The sequence below is a fragment of the Camelus dromedarius genome, chromosome 7 (genome assembly GCF_036321535.1).
Source record: "Camelus dromedarius isolate mCamDro1 chromosome 7, mCamDro1.pat, whole genome shotgun sequence".
Lineage (NCBI taxonomy): Eukaryota > Metazoa > Chordata > Mammalia > Artiodactyla > Camelidae > Camelus > Camelus dromedarius.
Genome location: NC_087442.1, coordinates 31,047,752 through 31,068,440, shown reverse-complemented (window position 1 = coordinate 31,068,440; position 20,689 = coordinate 31,047,752). Strand labels below are relative to the sequence as shown.

Sequence of the window (20,689 nt, the reverse complement as noted above, 5' to 3'; positions counted from 1 at the left end):
ATTGCATATCTATCCCTGATACTCACTCTGTAGTTTCATCAGTAAAATTGAGCTAACGTTTTCTTCTTTATTGTATGGTTGATGGGTTCTAAAGATCAAATAAATACTATATATGAAAGTCCTTTGAAAATTGCTAATACTGGAATTACAAAAATTCTTAATTCTTTCCCACTCTTTTCTTCTTTTTTTTTTCCTTATTTAACAACCTCGTACCAGCTGAGTGGCTGTTGTATGGCATATATAATAGTTTACATATATTATTATCCAATTTACTTATTTTTCATGCTCTAAGATTTTTCTCTCTTGTTAAAGCACCATTCTATTATTTTATTTCTAAACTGTCTGAGATAAGTAAAACTCTCAAAGTTTTAAATTTGGATAATACTAACTAAATAAAATACTAGAAAATATTAAATTAAGTGGAAATTCTCTGTACCTGAATCTATCTCATTCTCCTTTCACAGGAATAATTGTGATTAGAGACAGATTACTTCTCACCATTCATGCCCTTTAGAAAAATAGTGAAAAAAATAGAGAGTATTGATTCTGTATGATAGATATTCATTTCTGAGTAGGGCGTATTATATTCAAATTGATCCTTTAGAACTCTGTTTTTTTCCCTTTCACTCTTTAGCTTAATTCATGCTTGTCAATTTCTTTGAAAAGTAACTCACTTCCAGTGCTTCTATGATTTTCTCTTCTCCATCCTAAGCACCCTACAGTGTATTTATGAAGTTTTGGCTCTATTGTTCAGCCCTGTGCAGAGTCAGAGCTATAGAATCTTAGACAAAAATGGTCTCTGCAGCCATCCAGCTCAACACCCTTATTTCTGGATAAAGAGAATGGGACCCAGCCCCCATCACACAACTGGTTAATCTTTGAGTCAGAATCATGACCCAGGACAGTTTCCATTATTTTGTAGTTGCTTGATTGTTTCATGGGTATGTTTGGTTAGAGAATTTGTTGTCAGGGACCAAGCTTTTTCCCCCTCATCCCAGGATTCTTCCGCATTTTCCCTGTTGAGTGTAGATACAGGAGAATGTTTGGGAGCGGCCCTTTTGGATGCAGATGCCAATGGTATACAAGTATCCTTTGGTCTAGTGCTATTTTTAAAGTATCTTCAATTTTTATTGTAATATCTAAAACATATTTCTTACATGTTCATCTATTAGTAGAGCTGTTTAGTTTTATATATAATTCAGATTTTGTATTCTCATAGTTGTCCTGACACAGAGAACTAAATACCTCTACATTAGTTAGTGATCAGATAGAATTGTATTTTCTGAGAACTTAGAATACTCTGACAAGGTTGTATGAAGCAAGGTCTGTATCTCAGTATTTGATGGGCCCTTCTAAGTTTTCTCTAAATTGTATAGTACAGAAGAGCTTACCTGGAACAGTGCCCCTAAAACCTGGCCAAATATGATGATTACCTCCCCCTCCCCCATACCACCTGAATTGGGACCCCTGAAGTTGGGACTTGTCCATCTTTATGTTTAAAGTGCTCTATAGTAGAGAACCATTAGCTTAGAAGAACAGTGTCATTGAGATGGTGAAGGCCTCTCTTTAAAAGAAGTGGCTAAGTTGGGGAAGAGTGCTGGTATATATATAGTTGGGGAGGAGTGGATGTATATATAAACATCTTATGGAAAGGTACAGATGGATTTTCTGCACCATTGTAATTACTTGATTGCCTCTGGGATATGTCTTTCAAGCCCATGTAGCAGTTGAATTGCAGCTACAAACCTTCGTAGATCCAGAAAGGAGTAACTAAACTGGACTGTGGCTTCTGCTGCTGCGATTCAGAAGTAACAGAAACCTGTTATTAGAAACTGCTATTTTATCATCTTGAGAAGTGGCTGACCCAAACCTGTCGAAAGTTGTAGTAAGGTTGGTTCTGTGGCGAGACATCATGTTGTCCATTTTACTGTTATCTGTCAATTAAATCTCTCTCAGTGCATTTATTCAACATCAGATATAACTGCACACCGTTTTTGAGGCTGCCATGTTGGTATTCCATTAAATAGTAAAGAGATGTTAATAAAACAAAAATCCATACGTTAGAAAGTCACCGAACGGTCAAGTGGTCACAGAAGTTTAGTTTATAAAAGTGGAGAATTAGCAAGTCAGTTTCAACTTGGAAACTTTTCTGAGCCTTGCTTTGGGCTGGGGGCTGTGGATCACAGCAAAAGCCTGAGATCAACTTTTGAGCCAAGACATTGTTTTCAAAGGAGGCAAAGTTGTATAGGCTGATACTTGTGATTGAATAATAGTTACATATTATTTCTTGAATATAGTGAGACAGAGAATGATCATTTTTCTCCTCTTCAACTTGAGAAGGACTCTAGGTATCATCTAATTCTAAAATTTCACAGATAAACAAACAAACAAAAAAACCATGACGACTGTATCTTAATAGATATTTAGAGACAGAAGAATTTTGTTTCTTAGTAGTGGGTCACCACTAAATTCGTGTGTATATGGACCATATGACATTTTCATTTATTCAACGGAGAGCTGAGAGGGTCTGTGTTTAGCACTTGAATATTGGACATGATTCAAATGTGAGTCAAGTGTGTCTGGAGGCTTTATTCATACCTATTTTCTTTTAGTCAGCAATGCTTCATAATGCCCTGGCTTCATGAATTAATTTTAATGGAATTAAACTTGAACAGCTCAAAATTATATAATTAATTTCATTCAGCTGCAATTAAAGTTACTAATTGAATCAAGCCTGCTAGCATGACACCTGGCGGCAGTCGGCTACATAACAGTAGCAGCAAGTATGTAGGACCCTGCTGGTGAGAGAGTTCCTGTGTTCTAGTGAGTCTGCATAAAAATCTTTTCTGTTGATCATCTCAAGAAGGCTCTGTAGCAGTGGAAAGATTGCTGGAGTTGTTGAAAAAAGTAAAGATTTTCCTTGAAACTAACACATCTCAGGAGGATTACATTTTTCTCTCTGATAATGCTGAGTAAATGTTACGTAAATCTAGTACATACTGGTTTAGCATGCTTCTAATTTATATTTTACTGCTATCTGAATATGGTTTTGCTTTCTAAAAATACTTAGCGTCAAAGACCCTACTTTTTTCAGAATTATTAGCCCCTGGACTTATTCCTAAGTGACTGTCCGTCTATATTCATGTGTTGAAACGTTTCAGGGCAGGACTTTTCAATTGTGAAATCCCCAATGGTACATGAGAAATTTCTGCATGTGCAGAAATTTTTCCCTTCCACTGGAAATGTTAATACAGTTGACTAACAACTTCTGTTTGAATCTCTTTCCTTTCCTTGCTTCCACGGCTTGACGTCATCTGGTTTTTTCTTCCTTCTCTGACTCGTTTCTAATTGTACAGACCCCTCCTGATGCTCTTCCTTTAAAATACTCTTTTGGTGAGCCTCGTTATTTGAATGGCTTTAGCAATCATGTTTAGGAAGATGGCTGTTTCTAGCTGTCACTTTACTTGTGACTAGCAAATTCACATGTTGGTTCAACGCTAAACTCATCCACTAGGCTGTAAACTCCATGAAGGCCTGGGCCGTGTCTTATGATTGGTTGTATCCCCACTGCATAGGATGATGCCTAAACAGCTACTATGTACAAAGTGGTATTTTAAAAATTATTTTCCTGATCTCCAGGTTTTCCCAGTCAAATCCAGACTGAGAGAACTCAGTCATCTCCAGTCCTTTTTTCTCTGATAATCTGTGAAACCTCTAGTTATTTTCTCACATTTACCTTCTTTCCCATCTTGTTATCCAGTTGATGACACTCTTCATCAATTTCTGCCTGGACTGTGCTGAGTCTCCTTTTGGTTTCCCTTCCTCTGTTCTCCCTCCTCCATGCGCCCGCACTCCAGTGATTAGGACGTACATGCAGGTGAATCACCTAAGCACCCCTCCCTCAAATTAAAATAGAATCTTACGTGATGGGGCCCAGGGATCTGTTTTTTAAAATAGACTGTGAGTTAAAGTATAGTCAGGATTGAGAGCCACTCGTGTGTACAAGTTTATTGGTCTTCCTAATGCATGGCTTCCATTAGGCAATTCATAAAGCTGCAGTGACTACTGTCACTTATTTATCTTGCTTTTAAATTAGGTCCAGATTTCTCACCTTGCCACTCAAATATCCATAACATGTCCCCAATCAGACCTTTACCGTGTTATTTCCTAATGTGCCTTGTAAAGTACTTCACAGTCCAGGTTGGAACTTTTGCCCGAGTGTCTGTTTCTGGAGTTTTCCCATGCTGTTCTGCCTCCTGGAATGGCCTTTCTCCCATCTCTACCTTGAGAATTCCTGCTGATCTTTTAAAGACCATCCAGCTCGGACCATTTTCTAGAGTGCCTTTCTTGAGCTCTGAACCCTGATGAGTTTCTTCTTCTCCCTTTGAACCTCTCTAGTACTCCTTGACCTCTGATAACATTCATTTTACCCTGTGTTTGAGTCTGCTTTTTTGCTTGGCTTATGCTGCCAAGAAGACATTACTTTCCCTTACTTATTGATTTGCTCCCTGAGAACCCATAAACGCACATATAAATCTGTCATCTTCTTTGATTCTTTCCCTGCCACCCTACCCTCGACATGTATAGACTCACTTCTATCCTTGATGTAACCTTTCCATATTTTTCTTATCATGGTAAATTATTTGCTGTATTATGATGACTTGCTTACAAGAACTTTAACAGATAATTTTTACAGTACAAACTGTTTCTTCAATGCTAGTGATATAGTAGGTGCTCAGTAAATCTCTGTTACTGAGTCAATAACATGCAACAGTCAGTGGAGATACTGCTGCCATTTTTTAAAATTATGGTAGATTTAGAAGCATTTAGAAAAAAATCTAAAATGCAAAAATGGAGAAAAATATGTAGCATTTAATGATAATAAATGTTTTTTTTTTAATTTAGAAAAATGTGATAAAGAAAATACTGAGCGAGAGATATCTCAAGCTACCAATAGCTGCTTCACTCATGGAGAGATCCAAGACCAGTCCATTTGGGGAAACTGTTCGGATGACGAACTCATCAGAAGTAAGTACTTTTGGAGAAAAATGGAGTGATTTGGGGACATGACTGTAATATACTCTCAGTTAACTGTCTCATATAATTCTGTTAGAAATCTGTAAATCAGAGTTTAGCTGAAAGTGTTTTTATGAGTCTTTTAAAGTAGAGCTAAAACTAGGATGTAAATAATACCGTCTGCCAGCTTTTCTTTAGGAAGGAAGAATTGACCTGTAAGTTTTGGACTCCATTTACAGGTTTAGACAAAACTTAATTCCTTCTTGAGCAGCGACAAAGTAGAAGTCAGACAGTTCTAAGTATAAACAGACTGAAACTAAAAAGGTACAGAAAGACGAAGGTGACGGACCACGAGCAGTACTTCAGTAATGCCATGAGGCCCCTATTCTTTGGGCCAAAGGATCCCAAACTGTTTTTCACAATTAACGTTTTTTATCACTAGTTAGTTTCTTTTTATTCTCTTTCTCTTCTTAAAATTGCTCTGTAGAATATACACAGAAGCTTTGGTTTAGTGTTCTCTTACTCTGGGAATACCCAGAAATGCCAGTATCTTTCGGGTGCTATTGGGAATGCTGATTACGTGGCAGGTTCTGCTGGTTCTGGTTGCTAAGTTCCCCACGTGAGTTCAAGATGAATTTGCCATGTAACAAACGATTCTCTGTAGTGCATGTGTTAAGTGTGAAGGTCACTGCTGTGCCACACCTGGAAGAGCATAGGAGTGCGACATCTTTAGAAATTCTCATTCCTGGTTACCAAGTTACCACGTCACTGCTCAGTTTTCCAGAGAGGACAGAGGAGAAGTTTCATTCTGGGAATTAAGTAGTGTTTTTACTTTTTAGATTTAAGTCTTCAGTTCAGACATTTTTATAACACGGACTCTTTTTTTGTGTGTTACATATTACATTACTTTGAATCTTGGAATATTGCCTTTTCTCTCTAGAATGCCCAGTATCTGTCCCTAACTGAAATCAAACAGAAAAAAGCAGATAAAAAAGAAGGAAAAAGCCAACTTCGTAGGAAACAATAAAAATACAAACACTATTGAAGGACATTTCAAGTTTTTAAACAAAAGCTCTAAAAGTGAGTGTGTTTTAGTTTAATTTTGGCTTCTTACACTTTTCTATTGGGCAAGGGAGTAGGAAGGAAATGAGACTCAGAAATTAGTGAGGAGCCAGATTTATATAGCTTTTTCCAAAGAATTAAATAGACATTATCTCAAGTAAACATTTATCCCCCAAACATATATTGGTTGTCTTCTGTCTAAATATTGACTCTGCTGTTGTGAAACGTCAGCTTTTGTGAGATGCTGGCCTATTTCATCTGTGATTTCCCAACAAGCAGAGAGTCAGTGAGAGCGAGAAGAGGTCTTACAGACAATTTTACCTCCACCTTTTTGGGGGCATGATTATTTGCTCATTTTTCTTTTCCATAGTCACAGAATTTTAAATGTGTGTGCTTCATTTAATTGATTTATTTCCCTAATCTCCCTTCCCAAGGCCCACAGTAGGAAAACGTGAATAAGAAGTCTTCAGACAAAAACAGAAACATAAACACTGTTATGTAAAGATATGGAGAATCTCATGTTGATGTGTTAAAAATGTTTTGTGCTGTTTGGTGAAGCTCATTTTAGTCACAGAATTCATTCCATCAAAGGGAATGGATTTAAAATGAGCCACTGTCTCTTGTTTAGAATGGTTACATGGATAGTGATGTTTAAATGTAGATTTCATGTAAGTTTCTTTATTGCGTTAATGACGCAGCCTATACCATGGGGCACTGGAGCATTGGGGAACAACCGTCTAGTTGCCCACTAATATGCACTGAAGGAATGTGGAGAGAGAGATTTATGGCCCCCTCTGAGAGGGCTGCTGGGAAAACCTGCAGGCGAACAGATATGCAAAAGGTAATGGCCAGAGACAGTAACGCTGCTCCTGCCTGAAACCTAAGTTGCCAAGAATTTCCAGATACTTGTGGGTGACTTTAGACTGTGAATTCTGCTTACAAATTTCAGAAACTACATTTTTGTTATTTTCCTGGTCTCACTTTCCTAGACAAAGACTACTTTGTTGGGTCCACAGAAAAATCTGATATCTGGATTTGCCGGAATGGAACATTTTATATCATCTTTAAAACCAGTTCAAGTCTGGATAGCATTTGCAAGTTTGATATTCTGATAGCTCCTGCTATTCCAACTCCCAGATATGAAAATCTCCAAAGCTGCCTGACTTTCCATCTTTGGCTTTCCCCGTTGAGTCGTTGGCCATCCTTGCGTCATTTAACGTCTATCTCTGAACCCTGCATTTAGGGAGAGGTGTGTTTTCCTCTGGATTCAGCACCTAGCCCTTTTGTGGGGCCCACTGCATCTTGTGTAATAACAATAGGCCCTGGAAAGAAGGCTCTGGCTCGAGCTGCATGGGGGAGGAGGGGAACATCTATGGTGAGTCAGGGCCGGGCTGGCTCCCGTGCCAGGAGTCCTGTGTGGCTCCCTGAGCACCGTGGAAGAGGCGGACAGCTGGCTCTCATGGAATTGATTTTCGTGTTCCCACTGTACTGTGAGGTTGGCTGGATGGAGGGATCATCAGAGAAATGAGGCCGGCTGGGGTGTGGGAACATTTTCAAACGCACAGCCCACTCTTTTTCCAAGCTTCCATGGGACAGTTCAGCTGCATAAGCAAGAAGTGAAGGAGAGTGACTCTATTTACTGTGACTTCTTTCTCTGTTCTTGAGAGTGGTTAGTGAGGGCTGGAAGCTGACGTCTCTGTCGTCCCGGATGCCTGCTGCCTTCTTTGTTGGACATTTAAGCCATAATTTATAGGGGACTGTTAGTTGTCAGCGTCATGAGGCTGTTTTTACTTTTCTGAGAATAACTGAGCTCTGGAAAGTCAAGGGAGTGGCTGCTTTGGAAATTATATCCTAATTAAAGGGTGTATTCTCAGGCCTCATAGACGAGATCCAAGCTGAGAATAATTTCCAAATTATTCTGTGAACTTTAACCCTGACCTCAGTGGACCACCCACTTGTGGCTGACACTTGGTACATGATCTGCACGGAAGTCTGAGCTTTGTGTGCCTCCCCTGGTCCTTCTAGAACACATCGCAGGTGGCAGACCTGAGGTGCTGTGCTGTCAGGGCCTGGATTTCAAACTGGTTGCCCCTGAGTTGCTAACTTATTAGAGAGAGTCCTTTCTGGCAGTTATAAATAAAAGAGAAGAAATCCATATGGAGTTGAACATTTCGAATAAATAGGCCACATGCAATCTGGTCAGGGAATGTGCATTGTGATTCTCTTTCTTATGAAATTTAAATTAAAAAGATGATTCCAACCACTGGAGTTTGTTAAAAAAAAAACTAAATCAAACCAGTAAAGAATTAAAAACATAATGGCAGTTTTGTGAGGAAATGTTATAATTGCAAAGTTTTTTTTTTTTAATTTTCTAAAATTTTAGCCTTTTTACAATTTAAAAGGCATTCATAAGCTGTGAAAGTAGTTTGGTATATAATGTAATTTCTAGAATGGGGCTCACATTTTAGAATTTATGAGAGCACTGATTACGACTTTGGCTTTTCCCCTCAAATTAGCATATATGGGACAGTATGATTCGGAGCTATGCCTTGTTTTAATAATCACTATTCCTCTGACTTAGTAAAATGAATGTTGCAGTGAAGTGACACCCTCAATTAATATTAATTTTTCTATTTAACCCATAATATGCATAAACTGATAACAGGCAATAGGCAACATTTCATGCTTTAATTAGACTAGAAAAGGAACAGGAGTAACATTTGATCTCAGTCTTTGGGGGGATTTCTAAGGTGGGAAGGAGCGTGTGTGTGCGCCTGTGTGTGTTCCTGTGCTTATACTCATAGGCATGAGTAAATTTTCCTTTAATTTAGGTCAAATTCCTCTAGTCTACTTACTTCCTACAGAGAGCGAGAGCTTACATTTTTCTTTGTTCCTCTTTCTAAAGTGCCTCAGGTCTCTATCTCAGATTTTTCTAGGTCTTTCTGAAAATTCTTATTACTTAACTTTATCCTTGGACGTTGCTTTTTACATAAATGTCTCCTAATTCTAAATGTCATTACTTAACTCCAGAAATTTTCCTTAGCTTCTCTTCTGAAATAAATTTCCCATTAAATCAAACTATTTTGTTCAGCTAATTCTCTCCTTTGTGATTTTGTAGAATTCCCATGATCTCAAGCAAAGTTAGACTGCTCTACTTAAATAGTAATCCCCATTCTATTTAACCCATTTATTCATTTTGAAGAGCTTTTAGCGCTAGTAACAGTAAGCACTTGGTAGGAGAACGCATGCCCTCTCTCTCATTCGTACCTGCCTCCTCTTCCTGGGGCTGATGCATCCTCCTTCTTCGCTCATCCTGCTGCTGGAAGCCTTCCTCTGGGCATCCTGAGTTTCCTCTCCACACCAGCGGGCTCTGCTGTTGGGAACTCTATTATCACTTTGCCTAGCCTTTGCCAGCTTACCACCGATCACCCTTTAATGGGTACGATTGTATTACTTTAGGGAATGTCTCCTCTGTGCAAAGAAAGGCAGATACTACTCAAGTATTCATATACTTGGAGCATTTCTTACTTTGAATATGAGGAAAGAGCACTGAGAAGTGTGGATTTAAAATTTTTTCAGCTATTCTCATGTTTGAATGCACATTGTATTAAGTATTATTCGGTTTTCTTTAGAACTTACTTTCTATAAAAAAAGGACATAAACAACCTCCCTCCTCCATAAGTACCACCCAATATGACTGGGAGATGTAGCTTTCGTGTTATGTTTCTTAGGTAATCTGGGATTCTTTCCCTGACACTTACGCTCATTCATTTTGGGAGCCCATATTGGGAGTAAGTCATTCCGACTTACCTCTTGCTCAGTGTCTAGTCCTCTGTCTCTCAAAAAACATTGTTTTTCCACATGCTAACCAAATGGTTATGTAGCTGCAGTTCAGGTGCTTTGATTATTGTTGTAGAGAGGAGTCTTTAACCATCAGTTATTCCCAAATCCAACTCACGGTTTGGTTTCAGGGTCAGGTAGATAATCATCAGCCATTTTTGAAGGCTACCCATGTTAAACTTATTGGTCAATGACAGCCGTTGGGCTGTGTTTTGGAAGGGAGCTCAAGTTTCCGGACACACTTCTTCCTCAGGGTGCATTATTCCATGCTCACCTGGGTTCTGCCCCAAATGGGAGGGAGAACCATTGTCCATCTTCTGTTTTGAGCATCTTAAATTCAGAGTCCTGGAGACCAATGGAAGCTGACTGCCAGAGTTCACACCCTGGATGCATCATTACTGCTGGTGTTGGGCAAGTTACCTAAACTCTCTGAGATTGGATTTCCCATTTTTAAAATGGAGGTACTAATTCTATATACCTCATTGTGTTATTTGAAAGATTATATAAGAAAATGTATATTATTTAGCACAGAGCTGAGTAAACCCTCAGTGCACTCAGTGAATTCATCATTTTTTGTTGTGATTATTCTTGGGCCCAAGTATTAGTTATAAGGCTTTTTTCTCTCCCTGCCTGGTTCCAGTGGGTTACATGTCCAGACATGCTGGGTACAGCGGTCAGGTCTTCCTGAGACCACTGCTATCTGTGTCTACCACAGTAGCCAGCACGTTGGATCCTCTGTGGTTTATGCTTCATAAGTGCTTGATGCCTTTAGTGTATTGAATTAATGAGAGGAAGGAAGAGATTCTTTAGCTGTCTTGCTTCTGTTGTTTCAGGCTTCAGGGTCCTAAGATGAACATTCTAAATCACTGCATTTTTCCTTTTAGTCCTTCTAGCCCCCATTCTTACTCCCAAGCCATGCATGGTTCATTCATGTCAAGTTGCAGGTGTTTATAGATGAGTCTAACGATGTAAAGCTACCAAGTCCTAAGTGTGACTGCTGTTCACGGGTAAAGCTATTCGGAAGTGTTCAATGAGCTGTGTCAGTGCTCTGGATAATGTTCACTGTCTGTGGAGGTGGGTGGGGATGACCCTTGATGTGGAGCCTTTTTTGGTGCCCTATTCCTTCTCCTTCTTCCTACCCATAAGAAAAAAGTTCAGGACTACCTTCCTTCCCTTCTTTATCCCCTCTTCCCTTACTTTCTCTTCACCACCCTTCTCTCCTTCCTTCTCTGCCTCCTTTCTTCTCACATCTTACTCTGCCTTCGTAAATTGACTTTTAAATGTTTTGTATTCTAGAAAATACAACGTATGTTTTTATTATTGTTGTTATTCCTAGTAATGTTACTATTTCTTTACCCTTCACTTTTATCAAATACCATGAGTCATTCAATTTCCAATCTATAGCCTAGTAAACTTTTGTTAAAGATTTTCGGATAGGCCTAAAATCTTCCGGTCTTTACGGGGGGAGATGGTACTGAGTACAGGTGGTGGGTGAGGGCCCAGTGAAGGAGCCAGTTTTATTCCTTTCCCATTTGGGAATCCTTCGAGACTCAGGGAGGAGCTGAGGCCTGGGAACTAGCTTAGAGATCACCCTGAAAATGCTAACCACGGAAGAAATAAACAGCCTTTAATGACCAAGACCATAAATACTGCGGTCTAGATAAGTTTAATTCTCAAACCTCAGACTTCCTGGATCTGAACACTCTGTGAATTTACATATAGATTATTATTGGTAGAACATGTTGCTATAATGGACTTTCAGGATTAGGAATCAAAATATAACTTTGAACTGAGTAAAAACTCCAGTGCATAACAATGAAGTTCTTATAGTGTGCCGACATTGTGTTGTGTGTTGGGTGGGGATACAGTGATGAACAACGGTACAGGTGTAGTCTCCACATTCAGAATTGACAGTCTGGTGGAAGAGACATAGAGATCATCTTAAAATGATAATGTGTGTTTGCAAGTGGCTGTGTGTTCACATTTGAGAAAGATAAATACTCGGGTAGGGGAGGGGTCAGAGATGGCTTCCAGAAGAAGTGAGATCTGCAATGATACCTGAAGGAGTTGGCCAGCTGAAGCAGAGCAGGGGAGGGGGTGTGTTCCAAGCCAAAAAAACAGCTCACCTATAGGTCTAGAGATCAGAGAGAACATGGCTAGCTCGAGGACAGTTGGGAGAAGTTTGTGTAAGCTGGGTGTGAAATATTACATGAGGAGTGCAGAGATGGAGGGAAAGGCTTTGTTAACAAAGGGTTAAGGGAAGATGGAAGGTATTGAAAGGAGTAGTCACTTAAATTATATTTTAGTTTGGCTATATTTTGGAATGATTGCTCTTGAAATCGTTAGAAAATAAATTAAGACTGAGAAGGCATTGAAATATCACCTGGGACTGCTGTAGTGATCCAGCTGAGAAGAGAACAAAGCTTGGACTGGGGGAGTGGCAGGTGGAGTTGCAAGAAGTAGAGGGATTCAGCTTTGTATCGGGTACAACCCATGAGTAAGACTTGGCGGGTAAGGGAATGGCGGGTGCAGGGAAGGAAGCCAAGGTTTTCAGTTTGGACAAATGACAGTTGTGAGGAAAGGACAATGGGGAAAGGATTTAGACGTTGTACAATGAGGGTTTGAAGTGATGGGCTGTGAATGTCAGATGGGTAGGGGAAAAAATAAAGACAGGAAGGATCTTATAAATAAGGAGGAAAATCCAGTGAGACTAACAATCCCTAAATATTTCTGTTTTGTACAAAACAAAACAGGTATAGATGCAGTGAGTGATGAGATAAGTGGGAAAAGGAGACAGAGTATTAGAATGGGGACTATGCATTTACGGTTTCTGAGGTGGAATGATCCCAGGTGAGGACAGGGACACCAGAGTTTTCCTAGACCAGGACTGCTGTATTGGGAAGAAGTTTTGGAAGCTTTGGAAAAACTGCTGTATTTAGCAGGTGGGGAAACAGAAATCCAGATGTTTCCTCCAGTCAACATGGCAAAGCTGGGGCTTTATCTGTGTTTTTCTTGACACTCAGTCTCTTGAATTCCTCACTGAACCTTAATGGGTTAGGAGAAGGTGGCCATTTGGTTATCTCTGGGTCTTTGCAGCTTTGCTCTAAGGTTAGTCACCTACTGTAGATGAATGGAATGGTAGGTTGATATTCTGTAAGCTGAGGGTCCTGAAATGAATGAAAAATAATTCACATTATCGAAGCTGCTGGCTTTCTTTATTTGAGATTCCAAAGGGTCTTCTCCATCTAGTCCAGTAGACATACAAAGTTGGGACTTCTCAAAAAAGGTTAATATCAGCGTGTGTGTATGGAATTAGACGTGTGTATATTTTTTTTTTTCTTAATGGAAGATGTCTCCTCAAAATAGTTACCTCTAAGTAGTAATGAGAAATGAGTGGGGACTTATCGGTGAAGAGTACTCAATATTCTGCATACTTTCTTCCATATTGTTTTTTCTCAATGAGGTGAATTATTTTACTGTATTAAAACGAGTAATATTTTAAAAAGAAAATTCTCCCATATAACAAAAATGATCATGGTAAGGGCCCGGCTTCCCAAAGCTACATTAGAGCCCAGGTACCTGTAGGAAATGCGCAGAGGACAGGCAGGCCAGGAGATTCAGTTTCCTTCAGGTTCTGCAGAAGATGGAACCAGCTACATAATTTTGGAGGTGGAGCACAGTGCATGATGAGAATGCAGAGCCCTGTGTTAAACAGTTACTATGAATTTCAAGATGGCCACGCAGAACATTAAACCCAGTGTGCTGGTCCTTTTCAGCACGGGGCTCCGTGCTCTTGCAGCGGTCACGTGCCCAAGAAGCTGCGCCTGGCTGGAGCATCGAGGGAGCAGGATTCAGTAAGTAAAAACGAATATCTGGTACCCATTTTATAATGTTTTTATTTCCAGTAAGTTACTGCAGTTCAAGAATGAAGGAGTTTTTCTGGGCTTGTCAAATCAGTTGACACATTAGCCACACCCAGGAGTAGCTTGCGTAGCTTTGTGAAGCAGCTGCCGTGGGCAGACTCTCGAAGGCAGTGGTTCCCAGCTTTCTTCCAGCCACAGAAGGGGTGAGACCTGCTTCCAGCTTTACCAAGGCTGCCTACCAAGAGTGAGGGTAGAATCCGAATGAGGAGCATTGGGGGAGTCCCCTCTCCACTGCTTTCAGGAGCCCCATTGCCCATTCATCTTAGCACAGCTGAGAGTTAGTACTGTGACTTGTCCCATGTTTCTTTCAAGGAGTCCTTCAGGACTTGGTGGTAAATCCGAGCTCCACAATTCTCCACTGGAAACGGTGTTCTTCCCAAGTCCCTGCGTTTCCGTAGCAAGAGACACCGAAGTCAGGGAACTCTTAAAACCCTCAGTTGCTGGTATTAGAGGGTGAAATTACATTAAGTGAACCAGAGAAGAGAGTGGGTGGAGAAACTTGTTCTGCTTTGGCACATTATTTAATTAAATACACTTTCTGTGGTTCTTGAGAACTTGGATTAGGAAATTTAAGGGGAAAAAAAAAGATTCCCATCATCTCAAATTGTCACAAATAATTGATTCACGCTGGTGTGATTATGATAAGAGCATACATCTCATCTTTGGATGCTGCCATCACTACTTGTCTTTATGAAAAAGATGTGCACATATCATCTGTGAAGAGGCCTGTCTTTGCAGGTTATCTTCTCCATATTCCTTCAGCGTTACAAAGGTGCTGTCATAGTCACAAAGGTGTGATGGTGTGGGCCGGAGCGGTGACACCACCACACCCAGCGAACAGCGTGGTCGTGTGCAATTAGCATTGTCCTGCTCTTCCTTTGAGTTGTACTTTTCTCATTGTGCTTCTCTCATAGCCAGTAAATTTTTTAAAGTCTCATCACATCTGAATGTGAAAATTAACTACTGAGAATGTAAAATTAAACCCATATTCTTACATATTTAGGTATTCAATATTTTTCACTTTAGCTGGTAATTTAAGGGGACTGATTTTTAGTCTGGCTTTTCATTTTGAAAGAAACAGAACAAAAGCCACTCAGTTTTTTTTTTTATTTAATTAGGCATAAATTAAGGATTTAATCCTTTAACAAAAAGATTCCCTTTTAATTTATTAAATTTCAAAGATTATACCCCAATGAAATATATATGTATATGTAATATATGTAATAGGTAATATATATCATGAGTCTTTTTTAGAGAGGATCAAATAATATTTAATTTTACCATGAAGTCCAAATCTGTTTGGAATATTTCAAGGCAGGCTGAACAATTAATTTCAGGCTACAAGATCTTCTCGTTATTTGAACATTAAATTTGAGCCTAGTTGCCAATCTGGTACCTGGAAAGTAGACGTAAAGGGGTGTTGTAGTATGTTAATTCCCTGGTGACACTGCAAATCAAGTGGCAGAATCTTAGTCAGTCATTGTGGGAACTGGTGTCGAGTGTGATATTGCTGTGTCTATTCACGTCTTCAGCTTTGCTTTCTAGCATGACCTATTTTATCCTTAACTAGCATCTTATTTGTCCTCTAACTCAAGGTTTCCCAGTGTTTCACTGATAAAGAGCTGCTTCTGATTTCTTTGAAATCATACCACTTCTTGCCTCTTCAGCTATCAAGACTTTATATCTATTTTACTTTAACCACCTTACAAATGTGGACATACCTTGGACCTTGCTATCAACAAGATCTGCTCTAAGATTTTGAAGTCAGAAGTTAACTTTTCTCATTCCTTCCTGCTCTTTACCTTAATAATAATTATGCCTAATCTGCTAACTGTGTTCTTTTTCCCCATAGCGTCTTATCTCCTTCACGTGACTACCATTTTTTCATGGTCATCTGGGACCTGCAAATGATCTTTCATTATCCCCCTAAATTCTGTGACCTTACGCTGTACCTGCCAAGCTTATGCTGAAACTAAGGGAGCGAGCAGACCTCACCATCGGTCTTCTCACTTCAGAGCTGTGGATCATAGACAGAAAAATATTATAGCAGAACGAGTAGCTCTCATATAAATATTTGATCTCTGATCTCGACAGACATCTCTCCTACTACCAGATGTGCAATTTCTGGTTGAGTTCCACCTTTGGTCCATTCTTGCCTTTTGATTTTATGACACTGTTTTATAAGGACTCAGATTATATTCTAGTTTCTTCATCACTAAGACATCTGAAGTTATATTTAAGCACCAACTGCTGGTATTCAAAACCAATACTGGTCTATATGGCTGAAACCTTCATCTATCTTGATTTATGTCATGGAAGGTTTAAATACAACACAAATGGTCTTTTTATTTGTCACTTTTTTCAGCCAATGGCATCTTCTCAGTCTTCATTTTTTCTGTAGTATTTGACAGGACATGTTTCCTGTTTGAAATTTTCCCCTCCTTCTGCACCTTTCCCCCTCCTTCTGCTGCGATAGCCATGTCTGGCTTCCTGAGTTCCTTCCTGTCTCTGGACTTTTGCATTCCAGCTCTCCCTCCCAGCTTAACCGTCACTTCCAAAGAGAGGCTTTCCCAGACCTCTCAGTCTAAGTTGGGTTTCCCTCTTTCTCGTAGCACCTTTTCCTTTCTAGCCCTCGTCACAGTTTGTCATTATTTTTGCAATTACATGTCTAATGTCTGCTGGCTTTAAGTTGTATCCCCAGCAATTAGCACCATTCTAGGACCACAGCATACTTAGAATAAACTATTTGGGATGATTGACTGTGGGAATAATATTTGACTTTTTCTTCCACTACTTCCTTTCATGAACTTTTGCCATAGCCAAAATACATTCCTTATTCTCTCTACCTGTCCAGTATTTTCCTTCTCCCAAGCTTCACTCATATTACCTGCCTTCCACATCTCCAGCCAGACATCTGTGATTTCTCCTCTGTTTGGACTTGCGGAGTGTTTATCTTCATGTCTCCTAAAGGACTTATTAATTTCAAAGTTGTAGTGTGCCAGTGGATGGCCCTCGTCCCTGTCACTGAGCTGAAGGCTCCTTCAAGGCAGACTTGGCATGTCTTTTAGTTTTGTAGCCCTCACAGCATCTAGCCCAGGGCCATGCACGAGAGCTTGTTCCCAATACGTACATGTTAATTGTTGAATAAATGAAAATCTGTACCTTTTGACTACAGTTAGCTTCTCTGTAGGAGGCTGACAGCTTTGAATTGGTTAAGCTGTAGTAATTTGTCTTAAAATGCAGATTGACTATCTTTGCTTCTCTTAAGGAGCTAATTTTCTCAGTCTACAGTTCATGCATATTCAAGGATTTTTTTTATCAGTTATAGTAACAATGTTATTACTTAGAACTTTTTACAGTTAATGAAAATTTTCACATTGATGATCTAACTTGGCTTATCGGCAACTTCATCAGGCAGGTGGGATAAATATTATTTATAGATGAGACTGAGCTCTGAAAAGTCAAGTGGTGTGCCTCAGGCTGAACAGCTAATATCCTGATTATTTAGCAGTGATTCGCACCTGGGTGGTGTGGAACAGAGCAAAGGGTAAGGACTTTGTGTTGTTTATGGTCCCACAGAGATTATATTAAAATCACAGAAGGAAATGGCAGTTTCCCCAAATTACAGGCTTACTCCAAGCTGAAAATTCTAATCTATTTCCCTAGTTGGGAGCTGTTGCCATTCTACCACAGTTAATCAAAGACTACCTTCTGCCTTTGTGCTAGGTCAGAAGAAAGTGGAGAAAATTGCAATATACTATACTCCTTTGGAATGTCATCTTTGTTGTGATAAATTCAAGACAGTTCCTGGGCTTCATATATACTTAACGTCTTAGGAAAAAGGGCTTCTTTAGTTTTTAGAACTGTTTACTCATTGCCTCCATGAGAACTTGTTCTCATTCCAGCAGATAAGCAGAGAATCGATTGCATCTGCCATTCTTTTTGTGGTATGAAGGTATGCATTTTCCTTCTGCAGAAAAAGAGATCTTAATAATGGAAGCCAAAAAAGACCTGGGGGAGTGGGGAGAGGTGAGGTCACGAATATGATTCTATGGTCGTATCCCTTTGTGCAATGATTCTCAGCCCTCCCTATTAGCCTAAAAATAGGCCCTGCCCAGACCAGTGACCTCAGAGTAGGGACTAGACAACTTGAATTTTTAAAAGCTCCTTAGTTCATTCTGGGATGCAGCTTAGACTTAGAACCAGTAAGGGTTTTAATCAAATATGTTGCCCTACAACAAATAAGCTTGTAAGATAACACCATGACAGCTGATTTTTCTTTGAATATTTGAAAACTCTTTTTTGAAAGTGTTTTCTTACGGTTGTGACTGTGAGACCAGCGGGGCCTGGCAGACTTGGCCGTGTGTTTGGGAGAGCCCGGGGGCTGGCCTCTGGTCAGAGCCTTCAGCGCTTTGGGGAAGTAGTTTTCTCAAGAGGTGTTTACATTGTTCAGAACGTATTTCTTTTAATTGTGCTGGGTAGCAGTTTAATCTCAGTTTTAGAACATTGGTTAAAAGACTGTTGTAATTTGTGTAGCCTTGTTAAATGGCACAATGAAAAGACTTCAAAATCTAAGGCTCGATGTAGCTGTAAGGAATTATGGATTATTTTAGGAATCTTGAAATTTATTAAATCAAAATCAAGGTTTATATTATGTGAATCAAATTTTCAAGTATGAAAACCCTTTTGCCTGTTTTTCTGAACAATTACAAATGCTTGCTTCCTTGATCTTTAGACGCTCTGTCCCGAATTAGAGTAAGCTGTGTTCGGTTAACAATGGCATAAGCAGCCTTCCGATCACGTGTTTGTAGATAGGTTAGAAAGAATATCTCCCTAATGATTATAGTTAGAGTTTGTTCTCAGAGTAAAGCAAAGTCTCTTATAATAGAGATACAGTTTACCTAAGAGTTGTATTAATAAGTAAAAAAAAAAAAAAAGATCAGCTTTTTGAATAATATATGAATTCATATGGTATCAGTGGTATCTAGGCATTTGGGACAATACATAATTAGTTTCAATTCCCTTTGAGAGGAAGATGTGGATGTTAAAATAAATTGCTGATGAAGCAAATACTTTGGAGAACAGTGTATTTCAAAACTTTGTGCAGTATCAGCTATTTCTTTCAATGGTATGGAAGTATAGCATAAGACTGAGAAGATTTATTAGGGGCGATTTTAAACCATTCTTACCGTATAAATGTTCGTAGTTTGCTCCTTAGAACCGGATACTAAAAAGAAGAATAATATCAAATATTTATAGGCCTTCTTAGAAAACATTATTTCTATACAACTCCTGGCACCATTGTTTGTAGCCAATAAACCAAATTATAATCACTTGCTTGTATAAGAATAATTAGTATCACATTTCTTAAGCATTTGAAAGGGCTTGGTTATGTCGTTGTTATGAGTTACTCTTACAGAACACTGAATAATGGGCCTACTCCAGAAAAATCAGTGCTCACAGAGTAAGAAGACTTAGATTTGTGCAATAAATACATTCTGAGGGAGGAAAGGAGGAATGGAGTTCAGAATAAATTGATTTTATTAAGTAAAAATGAAGAAACTACCTCTGTGGAAGGAACTATTTTGCTACCAGGAATAAATATTCCAAACGGAATGGTCCCTGCAGTAGAGTATCTAATTCTCACCTTGAGGTTTCGGTGTCATCGTGGAAATTAATCAGGCTGCAGTATGCACAGTACAGGTTGTGGGGGACCCTGTGCAGGCACAGCTTACCGCCAGCTCTTGGTTTTTTGAAACCTCCTCATCTTTTGCACGGCCTTTTGATGTTTGTACTCTGAAACTGGTGCAGGGGAGCATCGTTATTGTAAATGTGTCCAAGGGTTTTCTTCCTGGGAAACGGACCCCATGACATAGCCAAGGAGTCAACACTCTCTGCTCCTCCTCATCTTTCTCAGGTTTGCTTATTTTGATAAACACTGGGCATGATCAGTTCCTCGTCCCCATTAAGCCTACGGAAAATGAGGGGTTTGTTACAACACTCACTGGGAAGAAGTCTTCAATTTAGTTTGTTTTTCTGATGACATCTACAGTGTTAAAGTAAAAATATTTAAATGGACCCGTTCACTGAGTGCATACTTAATGTGCTAAAAGCACAAATGTGTGGGAGGGTTCATTTTCTGCATTAGTTTTGTTTTTTTTTGTTTTTTTTTTTACTCAAAACAAACAAAAGCCCAACCACTACTTCTTGGACCAAAAAAACAAAATAGGGTAACTAAGCTCACAGAGTCAAAATCTACAGTTCTTTCAGGCTGAGGAGGTGCGATTATAGCTTGGTCAGTAATAATGACAGATTTTAGTGTCCATTTTAGTGTATGAAACACTAAATTACAATGAATTGAAAATGGGTAGTTTATCGTCCTAGAATAGGATTTTGTGGGGGGTAAGGATGACGTTAAATCATTTCAGGATGGTTTTATTCCTTTCCCTTTTAATTGCAGGTACAGTGTTGTTTTCACTACTTTGTGTATTAATACAAATGTGAAAATATTTGTGGATGGTCTATTTGGAAAAGAGACTTAGTACTATGTATCTCCCCACCCAGTGTGTCCCTTAAAACTTAGTCCTTTGGAAGATGTCATAAAAAAGCTTCATTATTCAGATAACTTAATTTTTATTTTTTTATTTATTTTTTTAACATTTTTTATTGATTTATAATCATTTTACAATGTTGTGTCAAATTCCAGTGTTCAGCACAATTTTTCAGTCATTCATGGACATATACACACTCATTGTCACATTTTTTTCTCTGTGAGTTATCATAACATTTTGTGGATATTTCCTTGTGCTATACAGTGTAGTCTTGTTTATCTATTCTACAATTTTGAA

The 20,689-nt window shown here is 39.1% G+C and overlaps 1 protein-coding gene across 5 annotated transcripts in view; it reads left to right on the top strand.

The window, feature by feature from the left end:
• The window catches only part of MDFIC (MyoD family inhibitor domain containing), a 95,251-nt gene that overhangs the window by 13,303 nt on the left and 61,259 nt on the right, over positions 1–20,689 (top strand). For 4 of the 5 annotated variants that reach the window (XM_031455243.2, XM_031455246.2, XM_064487423.1 and 1 more), the window contains exons 3-4: positions 4,906–5,028; positions 13,695–13,772. In XM_031455243.2, the coding sequence (XP_031311103.1) occupies positions 4,906–5,028; positions 13,695–13,772 (201 nt within the window). The remainder of the gene's footprint in view (positions 1–4,905; positions 5,029–13,694; positions 13,773–20,689) is intronic. The other variant, XM_031455244.2, reaches the window with a different exon arrangement.